General features: G+C 37.0%; 1 protein-coding gene across 1 annotated transcript in view; it reads right to left on the reverse strand.

The window, feature by feature from the left end:
* The window catches only part of NAA15 (N-alpha-acetyltransferase 15, NatA auxiliary subunit), a 39,390-nt gene that overhangs the window by 8,577 nt on the left and 13,144 nt on the right, over positions 1-17,669 (reverse strand). Inside the window, exons 4-15 of the mRNA XM_014070645.2 lie at positions 17,207-17,364; positions 13,183-13,317; positions 12,521-12,674; positions 10,485-10,604; positions 7,020-7,115; positions 6,632-6,738; positions 5,904-5,976; positions 5,184-5,353; positions 4,653-4,805; positions 3,827-3,955; positions 3,080-3,293; positions 804-997 (exon numbers count right to left, since the gene is read on the reverse strand). Of these exons, the coding sequence (XP_013926120.1) occupies positions 804-997; positions 3,080-3,293; positions 3,827-3,955; positions 4,653-4,805; positions 5,184-5,353; positions 5,904-5,976; positions 6,632-6,738; positions 7,020-7,115; positions 10,485-10,604; positions 12,521-12,674; positions 13,183-13,317; positions 17,207-17,364 (1,703 nt within the window). The remainder of the gene's footprint in view (positions 1-803; positions 998-3,079; positions 3,294-3,826; positions 3,956-4,652; positions 4,806-5,183; positions 5,354-5,903; positions 5,977-6,631; positions 6,739-7,019; positions 7,116-10,484; positions 10,605-12,520; positions 12,675-13,182; positions 13,318-17,206; positions 17,365-17,669) is intronic.

The following is a 17,669-nucleotide window of genomic DNA, read 5'->3' on the forward strand; positions in this document are numbered from 1 at the left end:
CTCCCCGCTCACAATGTCTTTGCTCTGAGGGCATCGCTGGCAGCTGCTTCCCACAGCTCAGGAGGTCTGTGCCCTCCTCGTTGCTGTTGCTGCTCAGCCTCCTCAAGGTACGTAGGCAGGAGGCAGCAGAGGCCACACACGGGTTTCCGTTGATGCCTGCGCATTTTGGGTTGCCAGCAGCCAGGCCGGCAAGCTAGCAATTGGCTGGCTGCCTCTGATCTGTCGGCCCTGTGTCTGCACCCAGTTCCTGCACCCTCACCCGACCGCGCTGTCCTCTCACTTTTCTCCCTGCCACCCCTGGGCGACAATGCTGGCCACGAGAAAACAGAAGGAGAGTCTGTAGAGGAGGAGGAGGGCGCGTGGTTCTGCATTGTGCACTGGGGTACTGGGAAGGAAAGGATTTTCAGGTGGCGCGTGCTAGAACCGCCTGCCACCTGAAACACGATATACTTTTTTGGCCTCTGCACGCCCTTTTTGGAATCGGGGAGGGGATTGTGGCACTACAGCCCAAAAACGCTTTCATTGAAAAGGCTTTGAACGCAATTCCCTGGGCTGCTTCGGGAATCAGGCTCCATTTGAAAGTGAGGATCTCCACCGCATGGAACCACCCGAAAATGCGATGCGCAGAGCGGGTGGTGGAGCTACATTCAGAGTATAAGACACACCCAGATTTTCACCCTCTTTTTTGGGGGGGAAAGGTGTGTATTATACTCCGAAAAATACAGTAATTCGTTTTTAACATGAGATTTAAATAGACAAGTATACAAACACTTGTAGCCATTTAATATACTATAATTTGGTACCTTTGCCAATTTCTCAGGAATAAGCTCTTCCTTTGGCCCTCCAATTTCTTCATCATCATCATCTTTTTTCTTTTTCTGATTTCGTTGCTGCTTCTCTTTTTCAGCATTCTTTTTTTCTTCTTCCAGTTGAGCTTTTTTCTGAGCTCTCCTCTGTTTATTGCGTAGCTTCTTTAACTCTTTATCAGACATATTTGCTTTATAGAAAAACACATTTTGTTGTATATCGAGAAAATCCACTTTTTATTTCATTTTCAAATTAAGCATCTATTAAAGTTTTCTAGTTCAAAATTTTCAAGCTCAAAAATAAGTGACTTCTAAGTACATATAACAAACTCCGTAATTTGACTTCTCCAAAAGCACTTATATTGTTGCCCTCTAGTGTCGGCCTCTTTAAGAGAAGAATGGTTCTGCCTATGATGAAGGAAGTAAACATACACCTCTTTTTCTAGAAGTCATTATAGAATTCAGCATTGTATTATAGTGGTTCCCCTCCTATCTCTTAATTAATTTCAGTCAATATTTACTGAGGAAGGAGGGTAGGCAGATTGAGCCCAGGGCATCTGCTGTATGTAATTCCATGGAACTCTTGACCTTCTGTTTAATATTTACATGACACCTGTGGGCAAGGTTATCCGTCAAGTCAGGTATCATGAATAGGCTGATGATGACCTAATGCCATCCAATTGATGTCAACTTCTTGTCCCAGTGTGTAGAAGTTGTGGAATAAGAGGGAAGACTTGGCTTAATTATTCTTAAAATAAAGTGATTGTGAATATTTGTAACAAGTCCAGAGATTTTCCATCTTTAGTCCTGAATGGGACTTATTTCCTTATTAGAGACCTCTGTACAATTTGTGCTTTCTTTTGGGCTTCCAATTCCTACTCAAGGAGCAAGTGGCAGCTGTAGCTGGGATAGCACTTCCAGAGATTCATCTTGTGCACCATCTGGGGCTGTTCCTAGCCTACGAGACCTTTTAGACAGTCATCCCTTGATCACTTCACAGGTGAACTCCTGCAATATATTCTACATGGGGCTGGTCTTGAAGACCATAGGAAGCAGCAACTGGTCTTCAACAGCAGTTATGCAAAAGCATAAGCAGTTGAGGGGATGCTATAACATGCTTACATAACACATCTATTAAATAAGCTGTACTGATTATCAGTTGGCTTCCAGGTGTAATTCAAAGTGTAGTTATTACCAATAAAGCCTTTTGTTGCATAGGCCCTGCCCATTCTGTACAACTGGATGAACTTGCCATGCTTTGGTTCTATTTAATGCTTTGTTCTACTTAATCAATATTAGAGTAATCTGATGGGAAATAGGAACAAACTCTTCTTTGTTGCAGAAAATGAACAGTGCTCTCTCCCTCCCAAAAAGATTTCTATAGCTGCCTATCCTTTAAAAGGCCCCTAAAAATTTGTCTCTTGCTCCAGGATTTGAGGTAGGACAGTAGCATGCTTCTTATAGGAATGTTTTATGTCCAGTTTGTTTTAATGCTTTTTTTGACATCTTAAAACATTTTCTTATATTGTTCTGAATCTGTTTTATTACTGTATATCACACCTAGGGTCACTATGAAGTTAGAAATGTTAGACTTTAGAAATGTGATAAATTTACTCCCCATTTTTAAGCTTTGTGCTGTCACATCAACTAAAGTGCTATTTTTTTAATGTTTGCTCTGAGCTGTTCAGTATAGTACTGTAATTCCTGAAAATGTTATATGTATAGTTTTTGACAGTTTATAGCTGATTTGAAAAACAATGAAGTATGCCGTTATTAAGAATACAGGTTGTCCTTGACTTGCAACAGTTCATTTAATGACCGATCAAAATTACAACCGCACTAAAATAAAGTGACATGAACATTTTTCACACTTACGAACATTGAAGCATCGCCATGGTCAAATGATCAAAATTAAAATGCTTGGCAACTGACTCATATTTATGACGATTGTAGTATCCTGGGGTCACATGATAACTTTTTGCGGCCTTTGCCCCAAGCAAAGTCAATTGGGAAACCAGATTCATTTTACAACTGTGTCACTAACGTAACAATGTGCAGTGATTCACTTTACAACTGTGGCAAGAAAGGTCATAAAATGGGGCAAAACTCACTTAACAAATGTCTCATTTAACAACATAAATTTTGAGCTCAATTGTGGTTGTAAGTCGGGGACTATCTGCATTGTATTCAACAATTTCACCTCTTAAAACACCAGCAATAGCAATCTGAAAATGTTATACAGCATAAATGCAGAAGAGGCTGTATATTTATACCTGTATCAGTTTCATGTTCTTTATTTTCATCCGTCAGAGGGTTATCATGGAGCTTCAAGTATATTTCTATGGCAATTCTTGCAGCTTTAAAATAAAATGGGTGCTGTCGAAGTACATCTTCTAGTTTTAACAAGTCTACATATGACCGAAGTGTAATTTTCCTCATACAGTATGTGTGGAAGTCAAACTGGTCATCTGTGATTTCTACAAAATGCTAACATAATATGTAATTATCTAGCAAGCATCCAATATTACAATAGTACACACTTAACTTATAAATGACTACTGAGGTTTTAAATTTGAATTTAGCACCATAAAGATGGATACTGCTAATACAAGCACACATAAGCAGTAGTATCCAAAATCCCTGTGATTTGTGTTAGCAGTCTAGGGTTGGAAGGCCCAGCATGCTGTCAAACGAGTCACAGTAATCACTTGAAATCTCTTTCTCTCCAATCTCTACTCTTCAGGCAGAGAAGGAGGAAAGGATGACACAAAAGAGAGATTGCCTACAGAATTTTTCCCTCCACACCCCTAAAGGGGTTGATATAATTTAGGTAGAAAAACACAAAAATATGTGCTCTTACAAAGAAATAAAAAGTACTTCCCATTATTAAATAATATGAATGAAAACAAAAATATACCATGCAACACAAATAAGCCCTTGTAACAAAAAAAAACTGTTTCAAAGTTTATCCCTGAAAAATAAGACAAGAAGTATTAATACTGAGGTCATTAAATACATACTCTCTCAATTTCATGACATTTTTTAAGTGCTTCTCCAAATTTATTCATTGTTTTATAAGCTTGGGCATATTCTGTTTGGAACCACATACACTGCATTTCATTCAGGTTTTCCACAGCTGATGTTCCTTCCTAGAAAGAAAAAGATAGAAATGTCAGGCATGACCGTTTGCTACTATATTAAAAAAGGAAACTGTAGATCATTATTTTTTATTATGAAGTTTATTTTACGTTTTATAATGAGCAGCTCTTAGCAAAAGAAAAATATGCTGCTATGAAATGGAGCCATATACACCCAAAGAACCAAATGCAAAAGATTCAGAATTCTATATGTTCCATTCCCATTAGCAGCTGGGAGCTGAGGTACTTCCTCATAAAAACATCAGACATACATTGATCAGGCTGCAACTAACCAAGAATGTTACTTTGTGAAAATGCAATGTTAACAACTCTTAAAAAAATAATTCCATACTGGAATAGAAAATAGAAAGCCAAATAATGTCATGAGCAGCCAAAACATGGAAATGACAGCAGCAACCTCTTAAGTGAACAGAGAAAAAACTTATCACTGGGCAATAAGAGCAGAAAGGTTTAATGGATTCATATTTTTCCTGGGTACTTCCACTGCTATAGAAATATAAATTGAAACGAAATAGCTCTAATATAAAAATAAAATAATAGACAGACTATAACAATCCTTTTCATGTTTATATCAGGTTTTAGCATCCAAAAAACACTTTAAAAGGCAATAATGCACAGTACTCCCCAATGTAATGGTTGACACTCTAATTGCCATGCATTAAAGTAAAAAAATATGAGCTGAACAAACCCTTGTAAATTTAGAACACATTTCTTCAGCTTCTTTTATCAAGCTGGCTTTCAACATGTACTTTGCACATTTGGAGTTGATAAATCTATCTGCTGTGTCCAGGGCCTGAGCCTCATCCATCCACCTTGCAGCTTCTTTTATGTTTCCAGCATGCTTAAATGACAGGAGAGAAACAAGTTAGCTATATGATATTAACTGCAGTTTGGCACATCATTTTTTTGATATGCTATAAAAATGTCAGGATAAAAAAGATAGTGACAATATTATGTCACCACATAAATTATTCTTTCGAAAATTAACCGTGGAAGCATAGAATGTATTTACTCAGAAACAAGTCCTATCAACATGATTTACTCTCTAGCAAATGTACATAATTTGTAACCTGAATAATTTTAGAAACATTTTCTTTATAATTTTGTAATTCTTTACAAATATAAGTTCTCTAAAATGTAAAAATATAGTATATATATGATCAATAGTTCCACAAAGATAGCTGATTTCCAACAAAATGGTATAACAACAAACATTTACCTTATAGATTTTAGCTTTCACAAGGAACAGTTCTATCAAGGTAGGTGTGCTTTCTATTGCAGCATTTATATAGTCTAGAGCTATGGATGGCTGCCCAATTTTGTCATAATGCTGTGCCAAGTAGTACTGGACCCAGAGTAAAGTAGTTGGAGGTTCTTCTTTACCATCATCTATTTGGACAAAATATTATACTTTTTTTTAACTTAGCTGTATAACTAATATTGCTTGTGATCACTAATAAAAGTATGAGATGATTACAAAAGTTAACTAAAGACATATTCCATTTTCTCTTATAAGAATATTTCATGGAAAAGATGCTGCATATTTCTGTTGATTTTATATTTCATGAAAAGCATGTATCAAAACTTATTTTAATATAATTTTGGAAAACACTTCAAGGCCGCAGCTATTTTACTAAAATGAAAATGGAGACCAGATCTGACCATCTGAATGATTAGTTCATCTACTGCTAAAATAATATTGATAATCTAAACTTGCCCTAACTATCTTATACAGATACCAGATAGAACATATCCTACATTCAAGTTACTCCTGGCCCTGAATATATCTGCAGCTTATGGGAATAAGCAATGGAAATGGGGAGATCAAAATTACACATTATAACTGCAAAAACTGCTTGATGATCCAAATCAGCATGAGTATTTTCTTCATGAAATAGCGATGACTGTCAATAAGAATACCAAATGCCAAAGTACTTACCATTTGGGTTAAACAGCCTGAAACCTTTCAGAGAAGTTTCATAACCCACCACCAGTTCCTCTATGATTGCCACCTATGTGTAAAAATATATATATATACATTTTGGTTCAATGGATTGTAGAACAAATGCATTCTTTATTCATTAGAAATCTAAAAACAATTATGATTCTTAATGTATCTGTGTTACAATGTGATGGGGTTCGTTTTTGCACCAGAAGTGTATTAAGTAAAGTGGCTTACCTGAATGGTCGTTCTCTAGGCGCTGCGGAGTATCCAAACCCACCTTTGAGGTGGGGCTGCGAGGTGTGTCTTTTGTCACCTTATGTCTTGGACTTGGACTTAGACTGGTTCGAGTTGTGGACTATTTGATCTTCTTCGTTTTTCGAAACTGAGCCTCTGAGGCAGCCAAGAGGCGGAGCTACAATCAATTTTAAAACTCAGTTCCTTGGGTAGCAAGCTGAAGTTAACCTGAGCTTGGACACTCCGCAGCGCCTAGAGAACGACCATTCAGGTAAGCCAACGGTCTTTCAATTAGCAATGCGTGGGTGAAAGAAGGGAGTAATTACGTTCAAGGTATGAGATTCATTCCCATGAATCCTCGGGTTACAAATGGAATAGGTATGCTCCATTCCATTCATAACTCGAGGACTACTTATACAGTGGACATAACAGTTGGGTTGAAAATTATATTAGAAAATAGTCCAAATCATTAAAATATATGCACAAACCTTTTCTTTATCCTTATATAGTGACCGTAATGTATTGAAAACTGGCGGGCAGCCTTTGCTGAAATTCATCCTCAGAAATTTGTCCAAACACTCCTTGAACTTGTCACCTAAAGAAAAATATGTATGAATTTTGCTGCAAGCATGTTGTTTCAAACCAAATAAATGCTAACTCCTCTCCAATGATAAACACTAAGAATTAGATGTATCGAATTAGAATTCTATACCGTTCTATACCTGGTTAGCACTGTTGGCTCAATACTTTATAATGTCTATACAAGGCTAAATAGAACTCTTCTGACATTTCTGAAATGAAGATAATGATAAAAGATATCATACCAAAATAATCCTCTCTGTCTCTTTTTTGGTAAAGTATCAAAACAAAACTTACCTGATAAAAAGTTTAATGGCAGTCGTCTTGGAACCAGTCCCCTTGGGTATTTAGTCCAGGCTTCCTCATAGATTTTGAACCTCTCTAACATATTAGCTAGGATAACAAAATCATGTTGTTATATTCACATCCAATCTAAGCTGCCAATCAAATCTTACATTAACTGCCACAGATTTTAAAATATAATAGAAGCTATAGAATCAAAACAGAATTAATTTGGCTAAATATCAAAGTGACAATTCCAGAGTTCCCTCGGGCCAAATTATAAGCAAAATTTTAAAAGCTAGATCCTATGAATCAATTATCTCATCAATATCATATTAAAAAAAACGTTGTTATTGATCAGACATGCCACCTGCCTACCTTTCATTGGCTTGTCACCGTAGTTTTCCTATATCCCCTACTTTGTTACACAAGTCAAGCTAGTTTTCAAAAATCACGCACAGAGATGTATACCTAACAACCAAAAGAAGTTCAACCAAAAGTATATTGACATTTGCAGAGGTGAATGATATTTGTAGAAACTAAAAGTATCTCTGTAAAATGTTAATATAGAACTACCTCGATCTTTTATTAAATCTGAGAGACATGAAAAAATCCTCCCTGAAGATTGTATTAAGGCCTGTTAAACTGGTGGCCCATGGGTTGGATGTATCACGCACAGGCTACACCCACCCTGGCTCTGCAAAGGCAAAAAAAGTTGCTGTACATTACATGAAGCAATCAGGTTTGACACCTGTACTTTTGGCAAACTGGCATCCCTGGCAAGGGTTGTCACTGGCAAATCTTTTCAATCCAGAAGCACCCTTTGGATAGCTTTGTAGGTATATCTGACATGCATACAGACAGATATTAAATATAGCCATATAAACTATATATTATTCCATGTTCTCACTTTTAGTACAATATTTTGATACAATATTTTTACAATATGCTTAGGTTCTTAATATTCTATTAGGTACGTTGGAGAAATAAATGTAGATAAAAGAAATGAAAAAAGTGGATATTCTATTAGTATTAATTACAGTTTCAAGTTTCACGGTTATAAGCATTGTAATTACTTGCCTTTTCTTCAAAATTAAATGCAATGAGTATATAGTAAAATGTGTAAAATGAAGGAAGAGCATACATCAATAGATTTGGTCTAAAGGTAAATTTCTTATTAGTTTTTTCATCCACGATCAAAACAAGTCATGATTGGTCTGTTTCATTTTGGACTCTGCTGGCATTACAGCAGAGTAAGAACAGTTTCATTCAGGGAGCTAATCATTGCCCAGGGCCTGAGAGATGCTCGAAGGAGACATATTTCAAAATATTTTAATCTCATTTGTTTTGACCAGCTGTCTGGCAAAGCCAAATCTATTTCCCAGTATCACTGTGACAGCTAATTGTTTCTATAAATGAACGATGTAATGTGTTACTTTAAAACTTTCAAAAGAATATATTTACATAGAACATTTCAGTCCAGCATCAAAGCAGAGAAAATTGTTAGGAATTCTTGTATATTACTGCTTGAAAGGAATGAAGCTGGGTGAGGTAAGAACCCAGAGTTTCTGGACTAGAGAGAACTGTTCTGAAAACATAGATCATCTGTATCCCAAGGAATTTTGCTTTGGAAAGGCACAGAAAATCCCTCTAATTTAATTTTGAGGATAGAAAACAAATGGGGGCAAACCTTTTATAGGTATATATTTTCATCTTTGTCTAAATAAACGCCAATCTATCAGCATTATCCCTGAGATATGGCTTACTTTTTGTTAGTAAACTATAAATCCTGAATAAGTTAAACATCTGTAGAACTAACATACTCAGCTGAGACCAGTATGAAACTTAATACCATCCTCCAATCATTCTGGGTATATCCACAGAATAGCAATCAACTTTGGCTATGATTTCCCATTGCTGCACTTTTAATTAGCAGATGAGGTAACATGAGGCTTAAACATTTCTGCCTCTTCCACATCTTATCCTGACTCTTACCCATGAATAACTATAAACTACATTATAGAAACGCCTCTGTCAGGTACTGAGGATTTAATAGCTGCCAGCTGATGTAAGGTTGTAAGCTGATGCAATGAGGATGATTCAGCAATACTGGCACTGCCACTTTAAGACTCTGGTGAGGTGGAGGAGTATATATATATATATAGGTAGCCATTAGAGGGCATTTCTCTCTCTTGTTGCGTATCTCATTTTCTCTCCTTGTGTACACAGCTGAGTAGTAAAAGATTTTATCTACCATATGTTTGTCTGTATATATTTGTATATAAACCACTATTAATTGTATAAAGAGTCTGTGTGCTGTGTGCTCTGTTTTGCTCCTGGGTTTATCTCATACTAATAGTCACGCTGCCAAAACTCTGACAACCTCCATATACAATATTACTAGAGGATATGGCCTTGTTCTCATGTCACAATGAAGTGACTCTAAGATGCAACCTATAGCAGGGTTAACTCAGATTTTCTGCCATATGCATAATAGTGATATTTTTACTGAAGTATTTTCCAATTAGAATAACCTTTGATTCACTCAACCCTTGACAAGTAAAAAAGTAACACATGTAAGTTTGAGGCTTGTTTTCATTGCTGTTTATTAGAACTAGCCCATCCATCCTTGAAATAAATAGCTGACATTAATTTTATGTTAAACTTTGCATTTTGGAATGCAGAAGAGCACATACAACTGCACCTCTTTTTAAAATTTATTTGTTGAATTTATTTTTCATATAGCTTGCTATGGAACTACTTGACTGCTTACAACAGTAGTGCTAAACTCAAGGCCCAGGTTCTTAGATCTGGCCCATGGGGCTGCCCTGGAAATAGCAAAGCACTGGTCTGCGGAGCCTCGGCCAGCTAAAATGGAGCTTGTGATGGACCCAGGCAGCCCTCCCCAGCTCCATTTTCACTGGCAGAGGGTTGCAGGATGCTGTCGCAGCTGAAAATAGAGTTTGGGAGCCAATTTTCTCTGGTGGAGCGCTTGGGTCACCACAGGTGTCCCTGACACGAGTGATATTGAGCTGGCCATGATCACCCTGGCTACCCCCCCCCCCCCGAGGTCAAACAGAACCTTAATGTGGTCCTCAATGAAATCGAGTTTGATACCCCTGGCTTACAACAATAAAAAGGAAGAAATGAAAAGCAATGTGAAAAAAAAACATAAGTATAAAATAAACAATAAAAAGAATACATCAATATGATAATAAACTTTTCATCATAAAAGTAGCCATATCCTTTTCCAGATCACAATACTCTATAAGAATCTGCACTACCACGCTCTGAGGAGACAGGTAAATACATATTCCAATTCATATGAACCTCATCCATTATAGTCAATATTTTTTTCAAACTATATAATTTTTCAAATTGTGAAAATATGCACATTTTCCTTATTTTTCAATTTTAAAATTTTTTAGATATAAAAATGTGGAGCTATTCATACCTATATAAACTAAAGCTTATCATTACCTGGTTTAAGTGCTTTTTCTAAACCTTTATAATAAGCCCAATTTTCAGGATTTCTTTCTTGCAATCCTCTATAAATCTCAGCTGCCTCTTCCAGCCTGCAGAGTTGTAACAGAAGTTCTCCTGTTAAAAATGCAGAGTTATCAATCAACCATGATAGCGTATTGTTTATATTTATCAATGAAAACAATGTTCTAATTTCTATTTCTATTTCTGCCAAGTAACTCCTTATGAAAGAAAAATACTAAGTTTACATATATAACTTACTTGCTTTAAACTCTAGTAAGAATCCAAGAAAAAATGTAGACAAAACAGTAAAAATAGGTTGACGCACTTGCTGAAATTCTATCTTTTATATATTAATAAAATTAATATGTAAGATACATTAATGAAAATAATATTCTTTCTTATAATTCTTACAATTCACAGCATTTAAGCCAGTATGAAAGCCAGTGCAGTCTAATGATTAAAATGAGCCAAGATCAAGTCTACCCTCAGCCATGAATCTTATTCTGTCACTGGGTTGGTCATTCTCTTTCCATATAACCCATATCACAGGGTTATTGTTGTATGATAAAATAGGAAAAGGAAACATTATGTATGCTACCTTGAGCTCTTGAATGGAAAAAAAATCTAACAAATAAGCATCAGTGTTTTTCTTTTTAAAAATTCAAAACCGGTTTAATGGTTAACATTTCACTAAACTTTCCAAAAACTACCTGGTATCACATAGTAGCTGGGATGCTTTCTAGTTTTACATTCACTATGGTATCTAGTTTAGTAAAGTTAAGTTTAATTGGTATCTGGTTTAGTAAAGTTAAGTTTAATTAATCAACAGCGATCAGACCTCTGCTCAGGGGCTGTTCACCATATAAAATAGGTACAAGACAATTTTCACCAATTTCTTGTTCTTATGAAACTGCATACCATAGACAAAATGTGCCCCAAATTTTAACTGTTTTGGTAAAAAAATGTGCTAAAAAATTCCAGAACGTTTCATTTTTCCTACAGGCCATTCTGAACTGTTCTGAAGGTTCAATATTAATCCTTTGCTGCCAAAAACCTGGACAACCCTTCTTAAATCAAAACAGCCAGAAATGTGTGGTCCAGAGACAAAACAGAATGTTCTGAAATTCTCTAGAACATTTCATTCATGGAAAGTTTGGCACTTCTACCTGGTAGCTTCATGAAAAACTATCAGAAGGGCAAAAACTTCAATAATCTACTAAACCTTGATCTAGTCAACAAATTTTTAAAAAGCACAATTTATTGGTCAGAGAACCATACTTGTTTAGTTTGTCATCCAAATTAAATAACCTGCTGGGGTGTGAGCAGAGCTAAGACAAAAGTGAATTTATTTATTGATTATAGTAATTTCCCATTTCTATTACTTTTCAAATTGCAATTTGGTAGCAACTTTTGAGGAACTTTGAGTGCACCCCCAGATAAAAAGGAAACACCATTTATTTTGAAGAATATTAGATCCACAGAAATTTATATTAAATAAATGAGTTTTATTCAACTCTTCCACAGCTATAGCAATTATTAAGGAAAAAAAACAACTTTGGGTAAAGATAGTGAAAGCCATTTTAAAAGCATTAACCAGACATGCCTGTTTCTGTTAATATGTACCAAGAATACAAGGAAAACAAATACAGGCAGTATGGAGATTAGGAAACTAAGAAAACTGATTGATTGGTAAGTCAAATTGAAGGATCAGGACTTGTTCAATTTTCAGAATACATACTGATGAAATATTACTTAGGAAAACATTACTAAGATTTGAACTACTTTATAATATTTAAATCTGAGAAAGGTGCTTGCCAGCCTCATTCTTTCTAGTTATCAAACTACTAATAATTTGTCAGAACTATTATTTCTATTACTCATGGAACAACATATAATCTTATCAGTAGCACTGATTATATGGAGAATTTGGCAGTGATTTTATTCCTCAGATATTTAAATAAATCATACCACAAAAGCATTTTTATTTGTAAAGAGATTTAGATGCAAGAGAATTTGAATAGCCCAGTTACCTTTAGTTTCCTCAACGGCTAACTTGTCACAGATTTGCTTTTCATAGGTTCCAAGATGATCCAAAGCTTCTTTATAAAGTCCTGCTTCTCGGAGAACTTGATTTTGATACAATAGCAACTCACTATACTCATAGTCTACTTTATCAGGAGAAGTCTACAAAGGCAAGAAAAAATCGTACTACTCATATTCCAAAGGTGTTTTTTTCAAAAGGCAACTGGACTTTGTTTTTCCTTGAACACATCTCGCTTCTCATCCAAAAAGCTTCTTCAGTTCTTCAGTACTGCTCGTATTTTTTTATTTCAGTAACACAAATAAGAAATTAACTCACAAATTAACTTTAATCCAACAGGGGATATCTATATTATGTTGAACATATATGTGAGTTGTGCCAGATCTGATCCCCCATCCACACAATAATCCTGCTTCTTTCTGAATGGGAACTGGTAAAGTAAAAGCATCTGACACCATCCTTCACTTTCTGCAGATATGCAGATGTGTTAATACAGCCTAAAGTTATGTCCAACATTCCTAAATAAGAACTTTTCATTTGATTTTCAGTTGCCTACAATACTTGGAAATATACAAATTTCTGTCAAAGTAAAACAACAAATTTACAGTTTTGATCAACACTCATTGACTTACATATAAATCTATGTAATACCTGCTGGGTCTTCCTAAATTCCTCCAAAATCTTTGCTGCCATTTCATAGTCTTCCAGCAGATGATAAGCTATAGCATAGCCAATCCATGATGCTCTCTGTGCAGGTCTAAGCTGAAGTAGCTGATACCTAGTTTCCTGTATAACAATAATAAATATAAAATTCATATTCTAGGTGGCGCAGTAGTTAAATGCAGCACTGCAGGCTACTTCAGATAACTGCAGTTCTACAGTTCGGCTGTTCAAATCTCACCGGCTCAGGGTTGACTTAGCCTTCCATCCTTCCGAGGTGGGTAAAATGAGGATCCGGATTGTTGTTGGGGGCAATATGCTGACTCTGTAAACCGCTTAGAGAGGGCTGAAAGCCCTATGAAGCGGTATATATGTCTAACTGCTATTGCTATTGCTATATTCTAGCCTTCTGTACTGGATTCCACAATATCTAGCAGAAATCCATATTGCTGCTGTTTTACGAGTTCTATCAGTTAAAAAAAAACTTCTAATTTCACTACAGATAGTCCTCAACTTACAAGTTTGTTTAGTGACCAAAATTATAATGGCCCTAAAATATGTGACTTATGGCCTTTTTTCAGTTACAGCCTTTGCAGCATCCCCATGATCATGTGATCATGTTTCAGATGCTCAGCAACTGGTTCGTATTTATGATGGTTACAGTGTCCCAAGGTTCCGTGATCCCCTTTTGTGACCACCTGACAAGCAAAGTCAATGGGGAAGCCACTTTCATTTAACAATTGGGTTACTAACTTAATAACGGCAATGATTCACTATGGCAAGAAAGATTGTAAAATGGAGCAAAACTCATTTAACAAATGTATCACTTAACAACAGAAATCTTGGGCTCAATTGTGTTATAAGTCGAGGACTACCTGTAATTATATTTCAATATGATTATGTCAGAAAATGGATAAAATGTTTTGATTTACTTTTTGACAAGGCAGAGCGCCATTTTGCATTCAGGTTTTGTGATGTGGAAAACAATGGATTATGACTGAGATAAAATCAAGTTAGTCAACTGAATTCAGGACCGGAGTCAAAAACAAGAATCAGCATTCAAAAGTTTGGAATTACAAACAGACAAGAGAATAAGGGAATTAAGCTTTCTTTAAAAATGGTACATTTTGTATGTTTACTTTTGTGCAGAAGTACTAGATATTTGAAAGCAAAGTTATGTTGCTGTAATAGGATAGGCTTATCCTGAATATATATTTATGATTTTGATTATGGACATCTTTGTAGATTTGTGAAGAGGATCACTTTAGAGCTAGATACTTATTTTCTGAGTTGGTGATAAAATAAGATCCCCATTTGCATGTGAAAGATAATTAATGCATGCAGTGTCTCTAAAATGATTAAAGGTGGTCTTTGACTTACAACAGCAATTGGGACTGGAATTCCCTATTCTCTATGGGACCATGAAGAGTGACTGTATCACTTAGTGATGGCAATGCAATTCCCAGATGGGTAACAAGCAGGAATGAAGGCAGGTACGTGGCTGCTGCTGGGGAGGGGAGTGTAGGTGCAAAGACAGGTTGAAGACAGGTTGTGCAAGGGAGAGTCAAGGATAGTGTGTGAAAGTGCAAGGGAGAGTTGGGAAGGGAGTGCAAGGGGATATTTATAGGACCTCTCATGGACTATGAATGCTAACATGCTTGTGAAGAAGGCACAGAAGAGGCTATACTTCCTGAGAATGCTCAGGAAGATAAATCCATCTCAGCATCTACTTCTGTCTTACTATCGCACCACCATTGAGAGTGTCCTGACATATGATATTCTTGCACGGTATGGTAGCAGCTCTGCAGCGGACAAAAAAGCTCTACAGAGAATCATTAAAACTGCCCAGAATATCATCGGGTCCAGCTACCAGCCATGGATGACATCTTCGCATCCCGCTGTTTGAGAAGTTGCACAACATTCTCTTCCCATCCTGCTTAATCTTTTTGGACTGTTGCCTTCTGGCAGAAGATACAGAATAATTAAAACTCAGACCACACTTCTTTTGAATAGTTTTTCTCCCAGAACTATAATTGCACTCAACAATGAACTAAAGGGCCACCATCAGTGAGCTATTGGACAGCATTACTTGGTCTGTTGTGTGGATGCTTGAGTGGTTTAAGGGGTGGGTGGGAATGTGTTTAGGGATTGTCATGTATGTTGAGCCTGGTCTCTGGGTGTTATGTGAATTTCACTGTATCATATATACTGTGTATATATGTACAATGACAAAAGAGTTTTAACTTTGCAAGAGGCATGGATCAGGAAGGGATGTGAGAGAGATAGGGTTCATGACCAGCTGGCCTGAGGGGAGCTTGGGCAGGCTGCATTGTGCAGGATATTTACTCCAATGAGTTGCAACTTTTCCTGCCGGCCTCCCACTGATTTTTGGGAGAAGCTAGCAGGGAAGGTTGCAAATGCCAATTAAGTGATTACAGGGTTCTGCAACTGTTATTAGTGTAAACCAGTTATCAAATCTCTTGATCACAATCATGTGACTGCTGGGTATTAGGATAGCCAAAACTCCAAAAATCAATAATAGCCACAATTCTTTCAACACCACCGTAATTTTGAACAACTGCTGAAATAATGGTATAGGCCTGGGATGGTGAACCTATGGCACGCATGCCACAGGTGGCACACGGAGCCATTTGTCAAGGCACGCGAGGCATTGGCCCTGCCAGCTGGCCAGCGTGCACTGGCCAGCTGAGTTCAGCCTTTTTAAAGCCATTTTTCACCGTCCCCAGGCTTCAGAGACTTTATAGGAGCCTGGGGAGGGCGAAAACAGCCCCCCACCCCATGCCCTCCCGGAGGCTTCAGGAGCTTCCCTGAAGCCTCAGGAGTGCAAAAAACCGCCCGTACGGGCAAACCAGAAATTCGGGAACAAACTTCCGATTTGCTCGTAGGGCTGTTTTTAGTCCTCCGGAGCCTTCAGGGAAGCCTCGTCAAGGTCCCTGAAGGCTCCAGAGGACTAAAAACGACCCTACAAGCAAACCGGAAGTCCATTCCTGAACTTACAGTTTGCCTGTAGGGCTAATTTTTTGTGCTCCGGAGGCTTCAGGGAAGCTCCGGGGGAGGCTGTTTTTGCTCTCCCCAGGCTCCTATAAAGCCTCTGGAACTTGGGGAGGGCAAAAAAAAGCATGCAAAAATGGGGGTTGCACCTGTCATGCACGCATGCACGCTCGGGTGGTCGTGCACTGCATTATGGATGCGGCATGCCCATGCAGGATCCCCCTGCGCTCCCCCCACTTATGGCACACGAGCCAAAAAGGTTCACCATCACTAGTATAGGCTGAGGACTACTTGTCCAAGGATTGCTTGATATCATAATTAAGCCCAGAATTTTGGTCTTAAGTCATTGAAATTGTTAACTGTTATGCAAACTGAATGAAAAATAATGGGTGTTTAAAAAAACAAACAAAAAAAAACCTCTTTTAACTCTTTTCTGCTGGAAAATGTCAAAAAATGTCTCAAATTACAGGATGCTGCAACTACTCATGAATGTGAGCAAGTTGCCAAGCACACAAAATTCAATCATGACTACGTGTGTCTATGCGCAGCAACTGTAACTTTGAGCATGGGCTGTAAATAGCTTTTTTGAAGTCCATTGTAATTTTGAAGGTCATTAAGCAACCAGTTATGTTACGTGTATAACAATCAGAGTCCTTGACAAATTATTATCTGGAATTGGAACATAAGCTCCTTAGATGGAGAAGTAGAAAATAAAGAGGCATTTTTGTGTCAAAGTTCTATTATTATTATTTTTGCAGATGCTAAATTATACATACATTTATATAATCAAATCTCATTCTGGATACTGTAACAGGGTCCTCCTGTCCCACTGAATCAAGAATTCTATCAAAAATTTCCTTGCACTTTATTTAAATAATAAAGTCACAATCCTGTGAGATGCTTGACTATGTAAATATGATTGCTGGATGAGTAAGTAAATAAATAAGAAAAGCCATTTGTTATGAAACCTATAAAATATTATTGAAGCTTACTCTTCACTCACCCTGTAACCTTCTAGATCCCTCATTTGAATTTGTAGCAGTGAAAGGTCCCTCAAGATTTGGAGATTGTCCTTATCCCATTTCAGTGCATTTCTGTAACATTTGATGGCTTCATCATATTTCTTGTCTGATCTCTGAAGAAGACCATAGACATGCCAGCCTGGATACTTAGTTAAGGACTTACATTTTGAAGAAATTACAAGAAGTGACTGAACTCATTTTCAGCAAAAACAAAACACAATATAACAAAACATATATCTATGGAAAAGCCATTTGCTTAGCAAAATAGCAGACACTTGTGCTACCTTCTTCATCTCCCATTTGATATCCACCCCAGCATCAATACAGCAAATTTGATAAAGGTATGGGAAGGAGGGAGAATAAGAAGACAATGGAGATGTGTATTTTGGAGCTCTGCAGCTACCAGCAAACTAAGAATAGAACAGAACAATCTGGAAGGGGCCT

This window comes from Thamnophis sirtalis, unplaced genomic scaffold (assembly GCF_051295495.1).
Source record: "Thamnophis sirtalis isolate CommonGarterSnake01/CBP01778 unplaced genomic scaffold, rThaSir2_p1.2 scaffold_10, whole genome shotgun sequence".
In the NCBI taxonomy this organism is placed as follows: Eukaryota; Metazoa; Chordata; class Lepidosauria; order Squamata; family Natricidae; genus Thamnophis; species Thamnophis sirtalis.